A 16,675-nucleotide genomic window follows, 5' to 3' on the forward strand; every position below is an offset into this window, starting at 1 on the left:
TAAGAAAATATTGCTCCATAAGCAATATATTTATTAAAAAAACTGACCCATTTTTATCTGTCTTCTTAGATAATTTTCTGAGTCAAGAGCCACGAAGTGATGATTGTATCTCCATGTCTCTTTTACAACACAGAATTTTATGATGGCTTTCACCTATGTATCGATTTATATCCATGTCTCTTTTACAATACATCATTTTATGATGGCTATTTATATCAAAGTCTGTTTTAAATACAGCATGTTATAATGGCTTTCCCATATGTAAAGTTTTATGTCAAGTCATATCATTAATGGCATTATGTGATAAACTATTTTATGAGAAGGTTGGAAGAAAACTGACTGGGTGTCATCTTTGACAAACATCCATTACAATACAAGCTGAACTAAAGCTGTGCACTATTCTCCCACAATAAGGTATGTCTGAATAGGTCTTGTTTCAAGATTTCAGTGTTATTCTCCCACAATAAGGCATGTCTGAACAGGTCTTGCTTCAAGATTTCAGTGTTATTCTCCCACAATAAGGCATGTCTGAACAGGTCTTGCTTCAAGATTTCAGCGTTATTCTCCCACAATAAGGCATGTCTGAACAGGTCTTGCTTCAAGATTTCAGCATTATTCTCCCACAATAAGGCATGTCTGAACAGGTCTTGCTTCAAGATTTCAGTGTTATTCTCCCACAATAAGGCATGTCTGAACAGGTCTTGCTTCAAGATTTCAGCGTTATTCTCCCACAATAAGGCATGTCTGAACAGGTCTTGCTTCAAGATTTCAGCGTTATTCTCCAACAAATAAGACATGTCTGAACAGGATCTTGCTTCAAGATTTCAAAGTTCTAAGTCGATTCATTCAAATTCTCACAGAAGTAAGCAAAAATAAAAGCTGGCACAGGTCCTATTTAACTAAAGTCTTGTACTAACTTTGATTTCAATCAAGTAAAAGAAAAAACATAAAAAATTATTAAATAGAATGGAATTCATCATGGTATGATAATCTTCCAAGGTCTTTAATGAAGTCAAATTTGGACAGGAACAAGTCAAAGCTGAATTTGTGCTAGTTCTTTATAATGTATCGTAATTTTGGTTAAAAACTTTAATGGTCTTCAAAAGACAAAATTTATGACAATAGTGCCAAGATGTGAAAAGATGGATGGACATACATAACATTATATTTCGCATTCACATAATATGACATACATAACATTATATGTCCCATAATATGACAGACATAACATTATATGTCCCATAATATGACAGACATAACATTATATGTCCCATAATATGACATACATAACATTATATGTCCCATAATATGACATACATAACATTATATGTCCCATAATATGGCATACATAACATTATATGTCCCATAATATGGCATACATAACATTATATGTCCCATAATATGACATACATAACATTATATGTCCCATAATATGACATACATAACATTATATGTCCCATAATATGGCAGAGCATTAAAATATACAAAAAATATTTGGTCTACTTACATTAAGCCTTGTCTCAGTGGCATTCAGATCAATGATTGTTGTTCCCACAGCAATACCCTCTCGAACTGTAATAATGTATTCTCCCTTATCAAACAAAGGTAATCCCTCTCTACGAATATTAATAGTTACATTTATGACTGCAGTCAGTGGTACCAGTCCATTATCAGAGGCTTGAATTGTTAACTGTGGAAGTAGAAATAAAATTCATGGAAGATACATTTATCTGATATGAACTTCTGCACAGTAATACACATTATATAATGAAAAAATACCCAACTAATTTTCACACATTACTGCACATTATATACGGTAATGGGGTAAAAAAAAACAAATAATTTTCACACATTACTGCACATTATATACAGTAATGGGGTAAAAAAAAACAACTAATTTTCACACATTACTGCACATTATATACGGTAATGGGGTAAAAAAAATCAACTAATTTTCACACATTATTGCACATTATATATGGTAATGGGGTAAAAAAAAACAACTAATTTTCACACATTACTGCACATTATATACAGTAATGGGGTAAAAAAAAACAACTAATTTTCCCACATTACTGCACATTATATAATAATAAAATACCAAAATAATTTTCACACATTACTGCACACTACATGATCGAAACAAACTAATTTTCACACATTACTGCCCATTATATGATGGAAACAAACTAATTTTCACACATTACTGCCCATTATATGATGGAAACAAACTAATTTTCACACATTACTGCCCATTATATGATGGAAACAAACTAATTTTCACACATTACTGCCCATTAGATGATGGAAACAAACTAATTTTCACACATTAATGTCCATTATATGATGGAAACAAACTAATTCTCACACATAACTGTCCTTTATATCAGGGGTCGGCAACCTAAGGCACGCGTGCCACAGGTGGCACGTCAAGAGGTTTTTTGTGGCATGCAAAGGGCAGCCAAAAATCGCAATTGTAACAGTGTTACTGTTTTACTGGTGGCACGCGCTCATTCATTTTGTAATTAATCCAGAAAAAAAGTGGCACGCTATGTAAAAAAAGCTGCCGACCTCTGCTTTATATGATGGAAACAAACTAATTTTCACACATTACTGCCCATTAGATGATGGAAACAAACTAATTCTCACACATTACTGCCCATTATATGATGGAAATAAACTAATTCTCACACATTACTGCCCATTATATGATGGAAACAAACTAATTTTCACACATTACTGCCCATTATATGATGGAAACAAACTAATTCTCACACATTACTGCCCATTATATGATGGAAACAAACTAATTCTCACACATTACTGCCCATTATATGATGGAAACAAACTAATTTTCACACATTACTGCCCATTATATGATGGAAACAAACTAATTCTCACAAATTACTGCCCATTATATGATGGAAACAAACTAATTCTCACACATTACTGCCCATTATATGATGGAAACAAACTAATTTTCACACATTACTGCCCATTATATGATGGAAACAAACTAATTTTCACACATTACTGCCCATTATATGATGGAAACAAACTAATTCTCACACATTACTGCCCATTATATGATGTAAACAAACTAATTTTCACACATTACTGCCCATTATATGATGGAAACAAACTAATTCTCACACATTACTGCCCATTATATGATGGAAACAAACTAATTTTCACACATTACTGCCCATTATATGATGGAAACAAACTACTTTTTACATGTTACTGCCATTTATATGATGGAAAAAATCAGTATTACAAATGAAAAAGCTGAGGTGCTGCAAGATCTAAATTGTAATATGTGAGATTTAAAGAACACCTTCTATATGGATTTATTCAAATGGTTTTCACAAAGAGCAGGATTTAATTCAGTGTTTTTCACATTGAGACAGATTTAATCCAGTGGTTTTCACATTGAGACAGCTTTAATCCAGTGGTTTTCACATTGAGACAGCTTTAATCCAGTAGTTTTCACAGAGAGCAGGATTTAATCCAGTGGTTTTAGTCATCTTTCGACCAATTCAAACTGCAGAAATCATATAATATGCTCTCCTTTGCATTACAAAACTTCATATTTCATGAAGGTCTTTGGCACTGTAATCAAATCTGAAGAGATTTTAGTCAGGAAAATTGAGAGATAATTGCAAGAAATTTGACAAATTGGATTGCACTAATCTCATTTATTATGATACAATATTTGTGTTCAAAAACTGAACGTGTCAAAAAATCCTTTCAAGAACATTACATACAAATCTGAAGGGACTTAATCACTGATTTGGAGACATCTTGAAGAATAGTAAACTGTAATGATACTAAAGTTTCTCACACTACTCAGTTTGACTGTAATGATACTAAAGTTTCTCACACTACTGTATTTTGACCAATAGATGTATTAAATTATGTTTCTGAGATATGACATACCAGGATGAGTTTTCATACACTATCTTTGTCAAACTGATTCAGTAAATTTGGAATTTAAACACATGCATTTAAAATATATTTATTAACAACTTACATAATAGCTGTTCTTTGGAGCATTTACAAGAGAAACCCGTGCACTAATGATTCCTGTCCTAGAGTCAATCTGGAAGTAATTTAAAGACTCAGTAGGGCCTACTATTGTGTAAAGGACTTCACCATTTCTGCCTTCATCACCATCTAGTGCTGTAACTGTAAAGATTCTGTCAAAGACCGGTAGTCCCTCAGACACTGTGACAGTATAGGCTCCAATGTTCACAAATTGTGGCGTTCTATTATTTCTTACTACAAAAATGGTGACTGTTGCTGAGGAGGATCTACTTGGGAATCCACGATCTTGTGCAATTACTTGAAGCTGGAAGTAAGAATGATAATGTTATACAGTTCCTGAATTAGAGATTTGCTATAGATTATGCAACAGAAAGAGAAAATGAAAATAAACAAATTCAGTAAACATTTTCCCTGCATTTTTGTAATCACCTACTGCACATACCATTTTATTGCTGAAATATATTGCTTTTGACAAATAATTTTTTAAAAAGAATTTATAAAACAAATATAAACATTATGCCAAATGTTATACTACTGGGAATCAGTCTACTGGGGCCTGGAAATATTATACCAGTGGGAACCAGTCTACTGGGGCCTGGAAATGTTATACTACTGGGAATCAGTCTACTGGGGCCTGGAAATATTATACCAGTGGGAACCAGTCTACTGGGGCCTGGAAATGTTATACCAGTGGGAATCAGTCTACTGGGGCCTGGACATGTTATACCAGTGGGAACCAGTTTACTGGGGCCTGGACATGTTATACCAGTGGGAACCAGTTTACTGGGGCCTGGACATGTTATACCATTGCAATGATGTGTGACTGTCTAATCAGCTTAATAAGATCATCACACAATAAGCTGTTAATTAATTACCTTACTGATGTAACACAGACTGCTTAAATCCAAATATGGAATTTCTTATGAGGTGTTAACAGTAAGAAAGATATCCAAGTTGGTCCATTATGACTTTCAAGTCTTTGAATGAAAATGAGCTGCACTTTGGAGGACAATAAAAATTTATGTCAATAAAAAATCTACTGGTTTAGAAACCAATATACTGATCAAAATTTTGTAAATCCATTGGTTTGATGTCCTGGTTCTGTCATATACATGGAAACTGAAAAAAATCTTAAGAGCAAATGGATATAATTTGACAATATAATTTTCTATAGATATAGAAATGGTTACCGGACAATCATTAAACCAAATGGATCGGATTTTGTCAGCCTCTATTTGTATGACTTTCATTATAACTCACCGAATATGTAGATAGTCTTGTAGTGTCCTCTGTGAGTAATCTATTGGTCCTAATCAATCCATTGAGTGGATTAATAGCAAAGAAGACTGAACTGCCACTAGTGACACTGAGTAGATCGTATATCACAAGGTTCTCTGGAGATGTGATATCATTATCTGTTGCAGTTACTTGGATGACTTCTGACCCTACTGGTATGTAGTCATAAATTGTGACATTACGGTTTTGCAGGACAAATCTTGGTGTCTGTAAGTTACGATTGATGCTGATGGTCACAATCTCACTGGCAACAGCATTTGGAACAGCATCATCGTATGCATGAAGAAGAAGCTGTAAAGAAAAGTAGACATAAATACTAATGTATCTGAAAAATCAACCTGACACAATTCAGCACTGTAGACTGTGAATGTGGATTCAGTAAGATGAACCTCATAAAAACTGACATCAGAAATAAACTCTGCATCTCATCTCTCAAGAATTTAATGAGAATCAGCATGTACAGATGTGAAAAATTAGACTTTGAAACTGCATTCAACAAGTGGGCAGCCCTAAAATCGCGACGGATCTTCATGTAACACTTTGTAACATTTTGTTAATGCTTGTTGTAATTAGAGTATTAACTAACCCATCTTTTGTAATTTTCATTGCCTGTTACATTAATAGACTAAATTAACACTTGAAAAAATGTACACTACTTGTTCTGGCGACACTTTTTGAAAATTGGCGACAAAATATTGAGGTTGGCGATTTTTTTGGCGACAGCTTTTTAAAAGCCAGGACCATCCCTGTAATTGCTATTGGTAGAGGGGTCTAAAACTTCAAAACATATCACTGATGCTTGCTGAACCTAACTGGACCTCATTTTGAAAGCTGATTGCATTTGATAAATCTAATTAGACCTAACTAGACCTAATCTTGAAAGTTGATTGCTGAACCTAACTAGACCTCATCTTGAAAGCTGATTGATAAACCTAACTGGACCTCATTTTGAAAGCTGACTGCAATTGATAAATCTAATTTGACCTAACTAGACCTCATTTTGAAAGCTGATTGCATTTGATAAATCTAATTTGACCTAACTAGACCTCATCTTGAAAGCTGATTGATAAACCTAACCAGACCTCATTTTGAAAGCTGATTGATAAACCTAACTGGACCTCATTTTGAAAGCTGACTGCAATTGATAAATCTAATTTGACCCAACTAGACCACATACTGAAGACTGTTTGCTGTACCTACCTAGACCTCATATTGAAAGCTGATTGCTGTACCTAATAAGACTTCATCTTGAAAACTGATTGTTGTACCTAACTAAACATCATCCTGAAAACTGATTGCTGTACCTACCTAGACCTCATATTGAAAGCTGATTGCTGTACCTAATAAGACTTCATCTTGAAAACTGATTGTTGTACCTAACTAAACATCATCCTGAAAACTGATTGCTGTACCTACCTAGACCTCATATTGAAAGCTGATTGCTGTATCTAATAAGACTTCATCTTGAAAACTGATTGCTGTACCTAACTAAACATCATCCTGAAAACTGATTGCTGTACCTACCTAGACCTCATATTGAAAGCTGATTGCTGTATCTAATAAGACTTCATCTTGAAAACTGATTGCTGTACCTAACTAAACATCATCCTGAAAACTGATTGCTGTACCTAACTAAACATCATCCTGAAAACTGATTGCTGTACCTACCTAGACCTCATATTGAAAGCCAATTGCTTTGCCTAACTAGACATCATATTGAAAACTGATTTGGGGTTAGTATTTACTTGTTACAAAAATCAAACACTGACAACACTCAAAAGTAAAATAAAACCAACATGAAGTACTGTTAATTACTAAAATCAATCTAGAAAACTAACGAAGGAAAATTTAATAACAGAATTTAGCACAAATAATAATATCATCAAAATATCAATAAATATGTGTTTCTTTTAGCTATGCCAAAATTTTAGAATTTAAAAACGGCAGGGAAAATTTCACTAACTTTTAGTAATTGATTTTTGTCTTTGTCTTTACTTTCCAGCTAAACCTAGGTGCAGGCTGAAGTTTTTTCTTCATGCTGTAGGACAAGCCAGTCTGTTGAAAGCATCATGATGCCATCACCACATAATTTTATAATTTTTAAAAATGTCTGGTATATATAGCCCTTTTTGTGTTCTTTGGTATTTCCACCACCCCTGTACATTTTCCCCCATCTACAAGTTTTTCTCCTGAGTCAACTAATTACTGTGTATGTGATAACGTCAACTTTCAAGTAATTACTGTGTATGTGATAAAGCTGTCAACTGTTGCTAATTCAGCTACTCACTGTGTTTGTGATAAAACCGTCAACAACATAATATATATGTGATAAAGTTGTCAGCTGTCAACTAATTGTATGTGATAAAACTGTCAACTGTTTGCCAATTTAGCTACTGGCTGTATGTGATAAAACTGTCAACTACATAATGTATAGGTCATAAAGCTGTTAGCTGTTAACTACTTACTGTATATGTGATGAAGCTGTCAACTGTTGCTAGGTTAACTTTCACAAAGATTTCTCCATTGACTGTGTTCAGGCCAAAATAGTTACTGCCAGGTTGATATCCATCCAGTCTGTACCGTATTGAGCCCTGCAAAACAATTTGATATTTTACTTTCAAAATAATCATCTTCCTGAAAAAGAAAGTACAACTTTGTTAAACTAGAAATGCATCCAGATGAACATGTGCATGTCTCCCTTGATAATTTTCATATGGATAACTCATTAACCTGCTTTAAATGCATAGTAGGCATGGATCCCATTTTTTTAAAAGTAGAAAATAACCCCAAAATTGGCTCCAATTTGCTCAACTTTAAGGCAATCATGATCAAAATCATTAGATGAAGCCTTGATATATCACATGTTTATCATTAAAAATGGTGGTTACTACCTTGAAATTTGAACACATATTAGTATATTCTCAACATTTTTTAAGAAATCACTTTGTTGAATCTTCTTTCAGATCACCATTATCAATTACACTACAAAATTTCAATATTCGATTAATTATATTCAATAACAGTGTCACTAATGCCTACTGGTGGCAACATTTTAATAAAAGAATATTATTTAAGTAAGTTTTGTCATGTCAAATGTTTGTTTTAGTTCTAACATTCAATTCAGTTTCAGAGTAATCATCATACATGCAATATATCCGCCTGTATTCAATCTATCATCGTACACACAATATATCTGCCTGTATTCAATCTATCTTCTTAGCTATGTCAGCAAACAATTTTGTTAGAAACTAATTAAATGCTGACAATCTTTTGATCTCCAGACCTACTTCGTTGTTGTTGTTGTTGTAGAGTTTATCTCCATTTTTCAGCACATGATAGGCTATACATGGCGGCCAGTATTAATGGTGGAGGAAGAACCCGGGAAAACTTTAGAAAGAACCACCGACCCATGATAAGCTACTGGCAAGCTTTCTCACATACCAACATTGGCTGAATCCTAGACTCGAACCCATGCAGACAGAGGTGTGATGGCAGTGATCCGTAACGGAGAGCACTTTAGACTACTCGGCCACTTGGGGCCCACCAGACCTACTTTGTATTGTCACATTAATTATATCTCTTGTATCTAATCAAAAGTAGGGAGGGTGGTGAATTGTGTTGTCACATTAATTATGTCTCTTGTATCAAATCAGATAGAGGGAGGGGGTGGAATTGTATTGTCACATTAATTATGTCTCTTATATCAAATCAAGTAGAGGGAGGGGGTGGAATAAAAGAAAATTCAAAAGGCATGCAAATTTGCAGGCCTGCAAAAGAGCTAGCAGTTATGGTCATGTGTCAAGTCAACATTTCAATTCATGTACTGAACACTGATATAAATATTATTATGTATGTAATATAGTTGTACTACCTACTCATTCATAAATGTGATCAAAGGTAATTGGCAACCAAGCCGTAATAGTGCAAAATTTTGTAGAGATAATTTTGCAGTACAGTCTGTCATGGTAGCATGACATGTAAACATTGCAATAAATTGCTGACTGCAGGCGACGGGAATTTTTCTGTTCTCTTTCTGGCATGAATTGAATTTTAATTAGAGTTTTTTTATAGCAGTCAGACACAAGGAATAGGACAGTGTTAACCTAAGGTCGATAGTGGAAAATGACAAGAGTTGAGACAAACCAGAGCAAATTTTGAGAAAATTTGGGCCATATGAAACAGGTCTCATAAAATTATATTTTCCAGAATATTTTTTTAATAAAAATGGACTAGAAGGAATTATTCTGACTTTGATGGGAGTGATAAATCTTTTGACATTTAGTAATCCTAAATGGCTAATCTAATTGAGAGGGTGTGAGATCCCAGACAGAATGTCAATGGATTTACTATGACAATGTCAATGGATTTTACTATGACAATGTCAATGGATTTACTATGACAATGTCAATGGATTTTACTATGACAATGTCAATGGATTTTACTATGGCAATGTCAGTGAATTTTACTATGACAATGTCAATGGATTGTTAATTAGCAAAGTGAAACATAGCTAGGACAAGAAGTGAAATCCATTAATTCATTTAGTAATCAGGTTGTTAATCCTTTCAACTGAGAATTGAGGGTGTCAGCATTAGGATCATCTGTCGACAGTTCAGCTAGTGATTTAGGATTAGGGTTAGGATAACCCACAGGGGCACAGTAATAGTTTTCAAGGTGGCCTAAATATGTCAGGTTCTCAGCTAGGAATGTCAGTAATGGCTACATTACTTATCTGATAATACACACACATTAGGAATTGGACTGACCATAATAGGATGAGTGTGTATTAGAAATTGAACTGACCATACTAGGATGAGTGTGTATTAGAAATTGAACTGACCATAATAGGATGAGTGTGTATTAGAAATTGAACTGACCATAATAGGATGAGTGTGTATTAGGAATTAAACTGACCATAATAGGATGAGTGTGTATTAGAAATTGAACTGACCATACTAGGATGAGTGTGTATTAGAAATTGAACTGACCATAATAGGATGAGTGTGTATTAGAAATTGAACTGACCATAATAGGATGAGTGTGTATTAGGAATTAAACTGACCATATAGGATGAGTGTGTATTAGAAATTGAACTGACCATACTAGGATGAGTGTGTATTAGAAATTGAACTGACCATAATAGGATGAGTGTGTATTAGAAATTGAACTGACCATACTAGGATGAGTGTGTATTAGGAATTAAACTGACCATAATAGGATGAGTGTGTATTAGAAATTGAACTGACCATAATAGGATGAGTGTGTATTAGAAATTGAACTGACCATAATAGGATGAGTGTGTATTAGGAATTAAACTGACCATAATAGGATGAGTGTGTATTAGAAATTGAACTGACCATAATAGGATGAGTGTGTATTAGAAATTGAACTGACCATAATAGGATGAGTGTGTATTAGGAATTGAACTGACCATAATAGGATGAGTGTGTATTAGGAATTAAACTGACCATAATAGGATGAGTGTGTATTAGGAATTGAACTGACCATAATAGGATGAGTGTGCATTAGGAATTAAACTGACCATAATAGGATGAGTGTGTATTAGGAATTAAACTGACCATAATAGGATGAGTGTGTATTAGGAATTAAACTGACCATAATAGCTTAGTTCTCCTGAATTACGATTGATGATCTCTGATGTAAAGAGTGGCAATATTGTTGATAACAGGAGAAGAAAAAACCTGACATGTATTTGTGTTTGGTATTATGTTTTCTTATTTTGAAGAAAAAAATAGCACTATAATGTACTGCACATTGGAAAGACTGGAAGCACCAGGTCATGCTGACATGCCAGCACTTTGAGTTTGATCAGTCACTTGCTTATATGATGAAATTTGTTTTACTGAAGTAACTGAATGGCTAATTGAATTTTGCATAAATTCTGTAAATCCATTTCTAGATGAAATGGAATCATTCAAATGTCATGTTTAATTTCATTTTGTTTATGTAATGAATTAAATTATTGTATTTTACGTACAGGGGCTCATGTTATTCTGTTCTATATCAGATCTCTTTTATTCCATGCCTTGCTTTCATATTTTATTTTATTACTTGATCCGGTCAATAACACAGTGGTTGATCATCTCCTAGATAATGACAACCAAAGCACCATGTGTGGATATCACACACCATCATCACCATCTTCTGACACAAGTGAAAAGAATACTTGGTGAATATAAAGCATTGTTTCACAAATACAGTTCACTATGGAGAAGCAAGTTCAAAAGTTTGTAGTAATCACAATAAACATAAAACTTTTAAAGCATTTTGTAATATATAGTTTTAGGGGATGTAACTTTTTTAAACTTGGTTCTTTTACCTCTTGCAATGAGTGGATGGATTGTTTGATAGAACAGGTGTTGTATAATCTCCTGTTATTTGTAAAGTCAGATCAGGCTGTTTTTTCTTTTGACATGTTTTTTGATGTACAAAAAGTCACATCAGGCTGTTTTTTCTTTGACATGTTTTTTGATGTACAAAAAGTCACATCAGGCTGTTTTTTCTTTGACATGTTTTTGATGTACACAAAGTCACATCAGGCTGTTTTTTCTTTGACATGTTTTTGATGTACACAAAGTCACATCAGGCTGTTTTTTCTTTGACATGTTTTTGATGTACACAAAGTCACATCAGGCTGTTTTTTCTTTGACATGTTTTTGATGTATACAAAGTCACATCAGGCTGTTTTTTCTTTGACATGTTTTTGATGTACACAAAGTCGTATCAGGAAGTTTTTTCTTTTGACATGTTATTGAGGTAAATTTCTTATATTATACTGTATATTTCTATTCAAATGATTTTAAAAAATATAAAATTCAGCAATTTCATTAAATTAGTTATTTTGCTTCTTTCTTTTACAAACACAAAATGGTTTTCAATCAATTGGTAAATGCAAAATTTATCTGAAAAGCAATATTTATTCACCAATAAATGGAGATGTAACTTATGAAACACTTTAAATAATTTTTAATGTTTTCACAAATGTACAACCTTATTATATGGTATTGTACCTATTTTGATTTGTATCATACTTACCACCTGTACTGGCATATATCATACTTACCACCTGTATTAGTGTGTATCATACTTAACACCTGTACTGGTGTGTATCATATTTAAAACGTGTTCTGGTATGTATCATACTTAACACCTGTATTAGTATGTATCATTGTTGTGTATATTTAATTTAATTTAATTGTTTGTCTGATGTTATAATTTTTCTTTTATTTCATTACATGTTATTGTAATGTAATATTGTTTACTGGACTTTATTTTTTTCAGAATTAAGTTCAGTTCTGTTTCACCTGTTATTTTTTTGTTGTTGATAAACAACTAATATTAGAAACATAGTATCTAGTTTCTGACCTTGTTCCAAAATCAGTGACGGCTTTGGTAAACATCTTTTTTAAAAATTTTATTTATTCTTTCTCAGAGTAAGAATTATTAAGTTAAGTCAAGGCCATACCTGGATGATGTGATAATTATCATGTAACAAACTTCCATTCCTTCTGGGAAGATGAACTCTTGACCCCCATCCAGGAATCTGTTTTGCATCTTAATCCTTTACTCCCCAGGTACGCTTTTCTATGCCTTTACCTTTGCCTCACATCTACACATAACTACGCTTTTACCTTTGCCCCCCCCTCCATCTATGCACTTTTCAGGTTACAGCAGATGTCATCATCTTCCATTTTGGATTTCATCAGGATTCGAACTAGGTTTCATTCAGGACTTTTTATTACAAGGACTTCTATTTTTTAATTCTTGGATTATTTTTGGATTTGATTAGTAAAACCAAAAGTTTTTTTTCTTCTCATTTTTCACTTGATATTCTAGGGAATAAATTATTTGTTAAATTTTACAAAGCCTGTTGTCTTCACTCTTTTCTGTTATTTTTTGTAAGTGCCTGGACTTGTAACATCATACTTAATATGTGTATTGGTATGTATCATACTTAACATGTGTATTGGTATGTATCATACTTAACACCTGTATTGGTATGTATCATACTTAACACTATTTTAGTGGGAGTGATACTAATACAAAACAAAAACAAATAGTGTTTTTATCACTGAAAGACCATGATTGGCAACAGCAGAAGTCAACGTTAATATCTAAAAATCCTCACATACAGTACATGACTGTTGTTGTAATCCTCACATACAGTACATGACTGTTGTTGTAATCCTCACATACAGTACACAACTGTTGTTGTAAAAATCCTCATATACAGTACATGACTGTTGTTGTAAAAATCCTCACAATTAGTATATGACTGTTGTTGTAAAAATCCTCACAATCAGTACATGACTGTTGTTGTAAAAATCCTCACAATCAGTACATGACTGTTGTTGTAAAAATCCTCACAATCAGTACATGACTGTTTGTTGTAAAAATCCTCACAATCAGTACATGACTGTTGTTGTAAAAATCCTCACATACAGTACATGACTGTTGTTGTAAAAATCCTCACAATTAGTATATGACTGTTGTTGTAAAAATCCTCACAATCAGTACATGACTGTTGTTGTAAAAATCCTCACAATCAGTACATGACTGTTGTTGTAAAAATCCTCACAATCAGTACATGACTGTTGTTGTAAAAATCCTCACAATCAGTACATGACTGTTTGTTGTAAAAATCCTCACAATCAGTACATGACTGTTGTTGTAAAAATCCTCACATACAGTACATGACTGTTGTTCAAAAACTGTTGGAGAACACTAACCTTAAGATCATTGTCCCGAGCTGTAACAGTGAAGAAGGAGGCATTAACAGGTCTGTTTATATCCACTGATGTAACATATGGTGTGTTGAGAAACACGGGCGGTGCACTGTCACGCTGTACTGTGATGGTTACTGTCACTTCGGCAGATCTGCTAACAGATGCAGGGCGATTGTCTTGTGCCCGAACTGTGAACTGAAGGAACAACATACACTTTTTACCATTATTCACTTTCATCACTGTTTAGTGTGGGCTTGATTAAGTTAAAAGTATTCATCAATGTGTGAAATGTGGGCTTAGTAAAGTTAGGAGTGTCCATCACTATTATGTGAAATTTGTAAAATTATTGTTCATCACTGTTTTAAGTGTGAAGTTGGTAAAATGAACATGTGTGTAATGTAAAACTGGTAAAATTAGTGTTCTTCACTGTTTGAAATGTGAAATTGATAAAATTAGTGTTCAGTACTGCATGAAGTGTGAAATGGGTAAAACTAGTGCTCATCATTGTTTGAAGTGTCAAATTGGTAAAATTATTGAAGTGAGAAATTGGTAAAGTTAGTGAAGTGTCAAATTGGTTAAATTAGTGAAGCATCAAATTGGTAAAACTGGTGTTCATCACTGTTAGAAGTGTCAAATTGGTAAAATTAGTGAGGTGTGAATGTGATAAATTTAGGGTTGGTCACTGTGTCAAATGTAATGTTGGTAAAATGAGAGTTCATCACTGTGTGAAATGTGGACCTGTCATTATCGTTGAGCAGAATCGTAGATTGATTAACCTATTAGCCTTTACCGTTTTGGAGCTCAGACTTAGTTATATTCCATGCATTAAACCATAATGTGGAGTGAAGACTTAGTTACATTCCATGCATTAAACCATAATGTGGAGCTCAGACTTAGTTACATTCCATGCATTAAACCATAATGTCGAGCTCAGACTTAGTTATATTCCATGAATTAAACCATAATGTGGAGTGAAGACTTAGTTATATTCCATGCATTAAACCATAATGTGGAGTGAAGACTTAGTTATATTCTATGCATCAAACCATAATGTGAAGTGAAGACTTAGTTATATTCCATGCATTAAACCATAATGTGGAGCTCAGAGTTAGTTGTATTCCATGCATTAAACCATAATGTGGAGCTCAGACTTAGTTATATTCCATGCATTAAACCATAACATGGAGCTCAGACTTAGTTACATTCCATGCATTAAACCATAATGTGGAGTGAAGACTTAGTTATATTCCATGCATTAAACCATAATATGGAGTGAAGACTTAGTTATATTCTATGCATCAAACCATAATGTGGAGTGAAGACTTAGTTATATTCCATGCATTAAACCATAATGTGGAGTGAAGACTTAGTTACATTCCATGCATTAAACCATAATGTGGAGCTCAGACTTAGTTATGTTCCATGCATTAAACCATAATGTGGAGTGAAGACTTAGTTATATTCCATGCATCAAACCATAATGTGGAGTGCAGACTTAGTTATATTCCATGCATCAAACCATAATGTGGAGCTCAGACTTAGTTATGTTCCATGCATCAAACCATAATGTGGAGTGAAGACTTAGTTACATTCCATGCATCAAACCATAATGTAGAGTGAAGACTTAGTTATATTCCATGCATTAAACCATAATGTGGAGTGAAGACTTAGTTCTATTCCATGCATTAAACCACAATGTGGAGTGAAGACTTAGTTATATTCCATGCATTAAACCACAATGTGGAGTGAAGACTTAGTTATATTCCATGCATTAAACCATAATGTGGAGTGAAGACTTAGTTATATTCCATGCATTAAACCATAATGTGGAGCTCAGAGTTAGTTATATTCCATGCATTAAACCATAATGTGGAGCTCAGACTTAGTTATATTCCATGCATTAAACCACAATGTGGAGCTCAGACTTAGTTATATTCCATGCATCAAACCATAATGTGGAGTGAAGACTTAGTTATATTCTATGCATCAAACCATAATGTGGAGCTCAGAGTTAGTTATATTCCATGAATTAAACCATAATGTGGAGTGCAGATTTAGTTATATTCCATGCATTAAACCATAATGTGGAGTGAAGACTTAGTTATATTCCATGCATTAAACCACAATGTGGAGTGAAGACTTAGTTATATTCCATGCATTAAACCACAATGTGGAGTGAAGACTTAGTTATATTCCATGCATTAAACCACAATGTGGAGTGAAGACTTAGTTATATTCCATGCATTAAACCATAATGTGGAGTGAAGACTTAGTTATATTCCATGCATTAAACCATAATGTGGAGCTCAGAGTTAGTTATATTCCATGCATTAAACCATAATGTGGAGCTCAGACTTAGTTATATTCCATGCATTAAACCACAATGTGGAGCTCAGACTTAGTTATATTCCATGCATCAAACCATAATGTGGAGTGAAGACTTAGTTATATTCTATGCATCAAACCATAATGTGGAGCTCAGAGTTAGTTATATTCCATGAATTAAACCATAATGTGGAGTGCAGATTTAGTTATATTCCATGCATTAAACCATAATGTGGAGTGAAGACTTAGTTATATTCCAT

General features: G+C 33.6%; 1 protein-coding gene across 1 annotated transcript in view; it reads right to left on the minus strand.

Annotated features, from left to right (window-relative positions):
• The window catches only part of LOC149802467 (uncharacterized), a 512,180-nt gene that overhangs the window by 81,364 nt on the left and 414,141 nt on the right, over window positions 1–16,675 (minus strand). Inside the window, exons 98-102 of the mRNA XM_089951513.1 lie at window positions 14,094–14,285; window positions 7,809–7,934; window positions 5,308–5,634; window positions 4,034–4,351; window positions 1,508–1,690 (exon numbers count right to left, since the gene is read on the minus strand). Of these exons, the coding sequence (XP_089807639.1) occupies window positions 1,508–1,690; window positions 4,034–4,351; window positions 5,308–5,634; window positions 7,809–7,934; window positions 14,094–14,285 (1,146 nt within the window). The remainder of the gene's footprint in view (window positions 1–1,507; window positions 1,691–4,033; window positions 4,352–5,307; window positions 5,635–7,808; window positions 7,935–14,093; window positions 14,286–16,675) is intronic.

Source organism: Sinohyriopsis cumingii, chromosome 3 (genome assembly GCF_028554795.1).
Source record: "Sinohyriopsis cumingii isolate HCF-2022 chromosome 3, ASM2855479v2, whole genome shotgun sequence".
NCBI lineage: Eukaryota > Metazoa > Mollusca > Bivalvia > Unionida > Unionidae > Sinohyriopsis > Sinohyriopsis cumingii.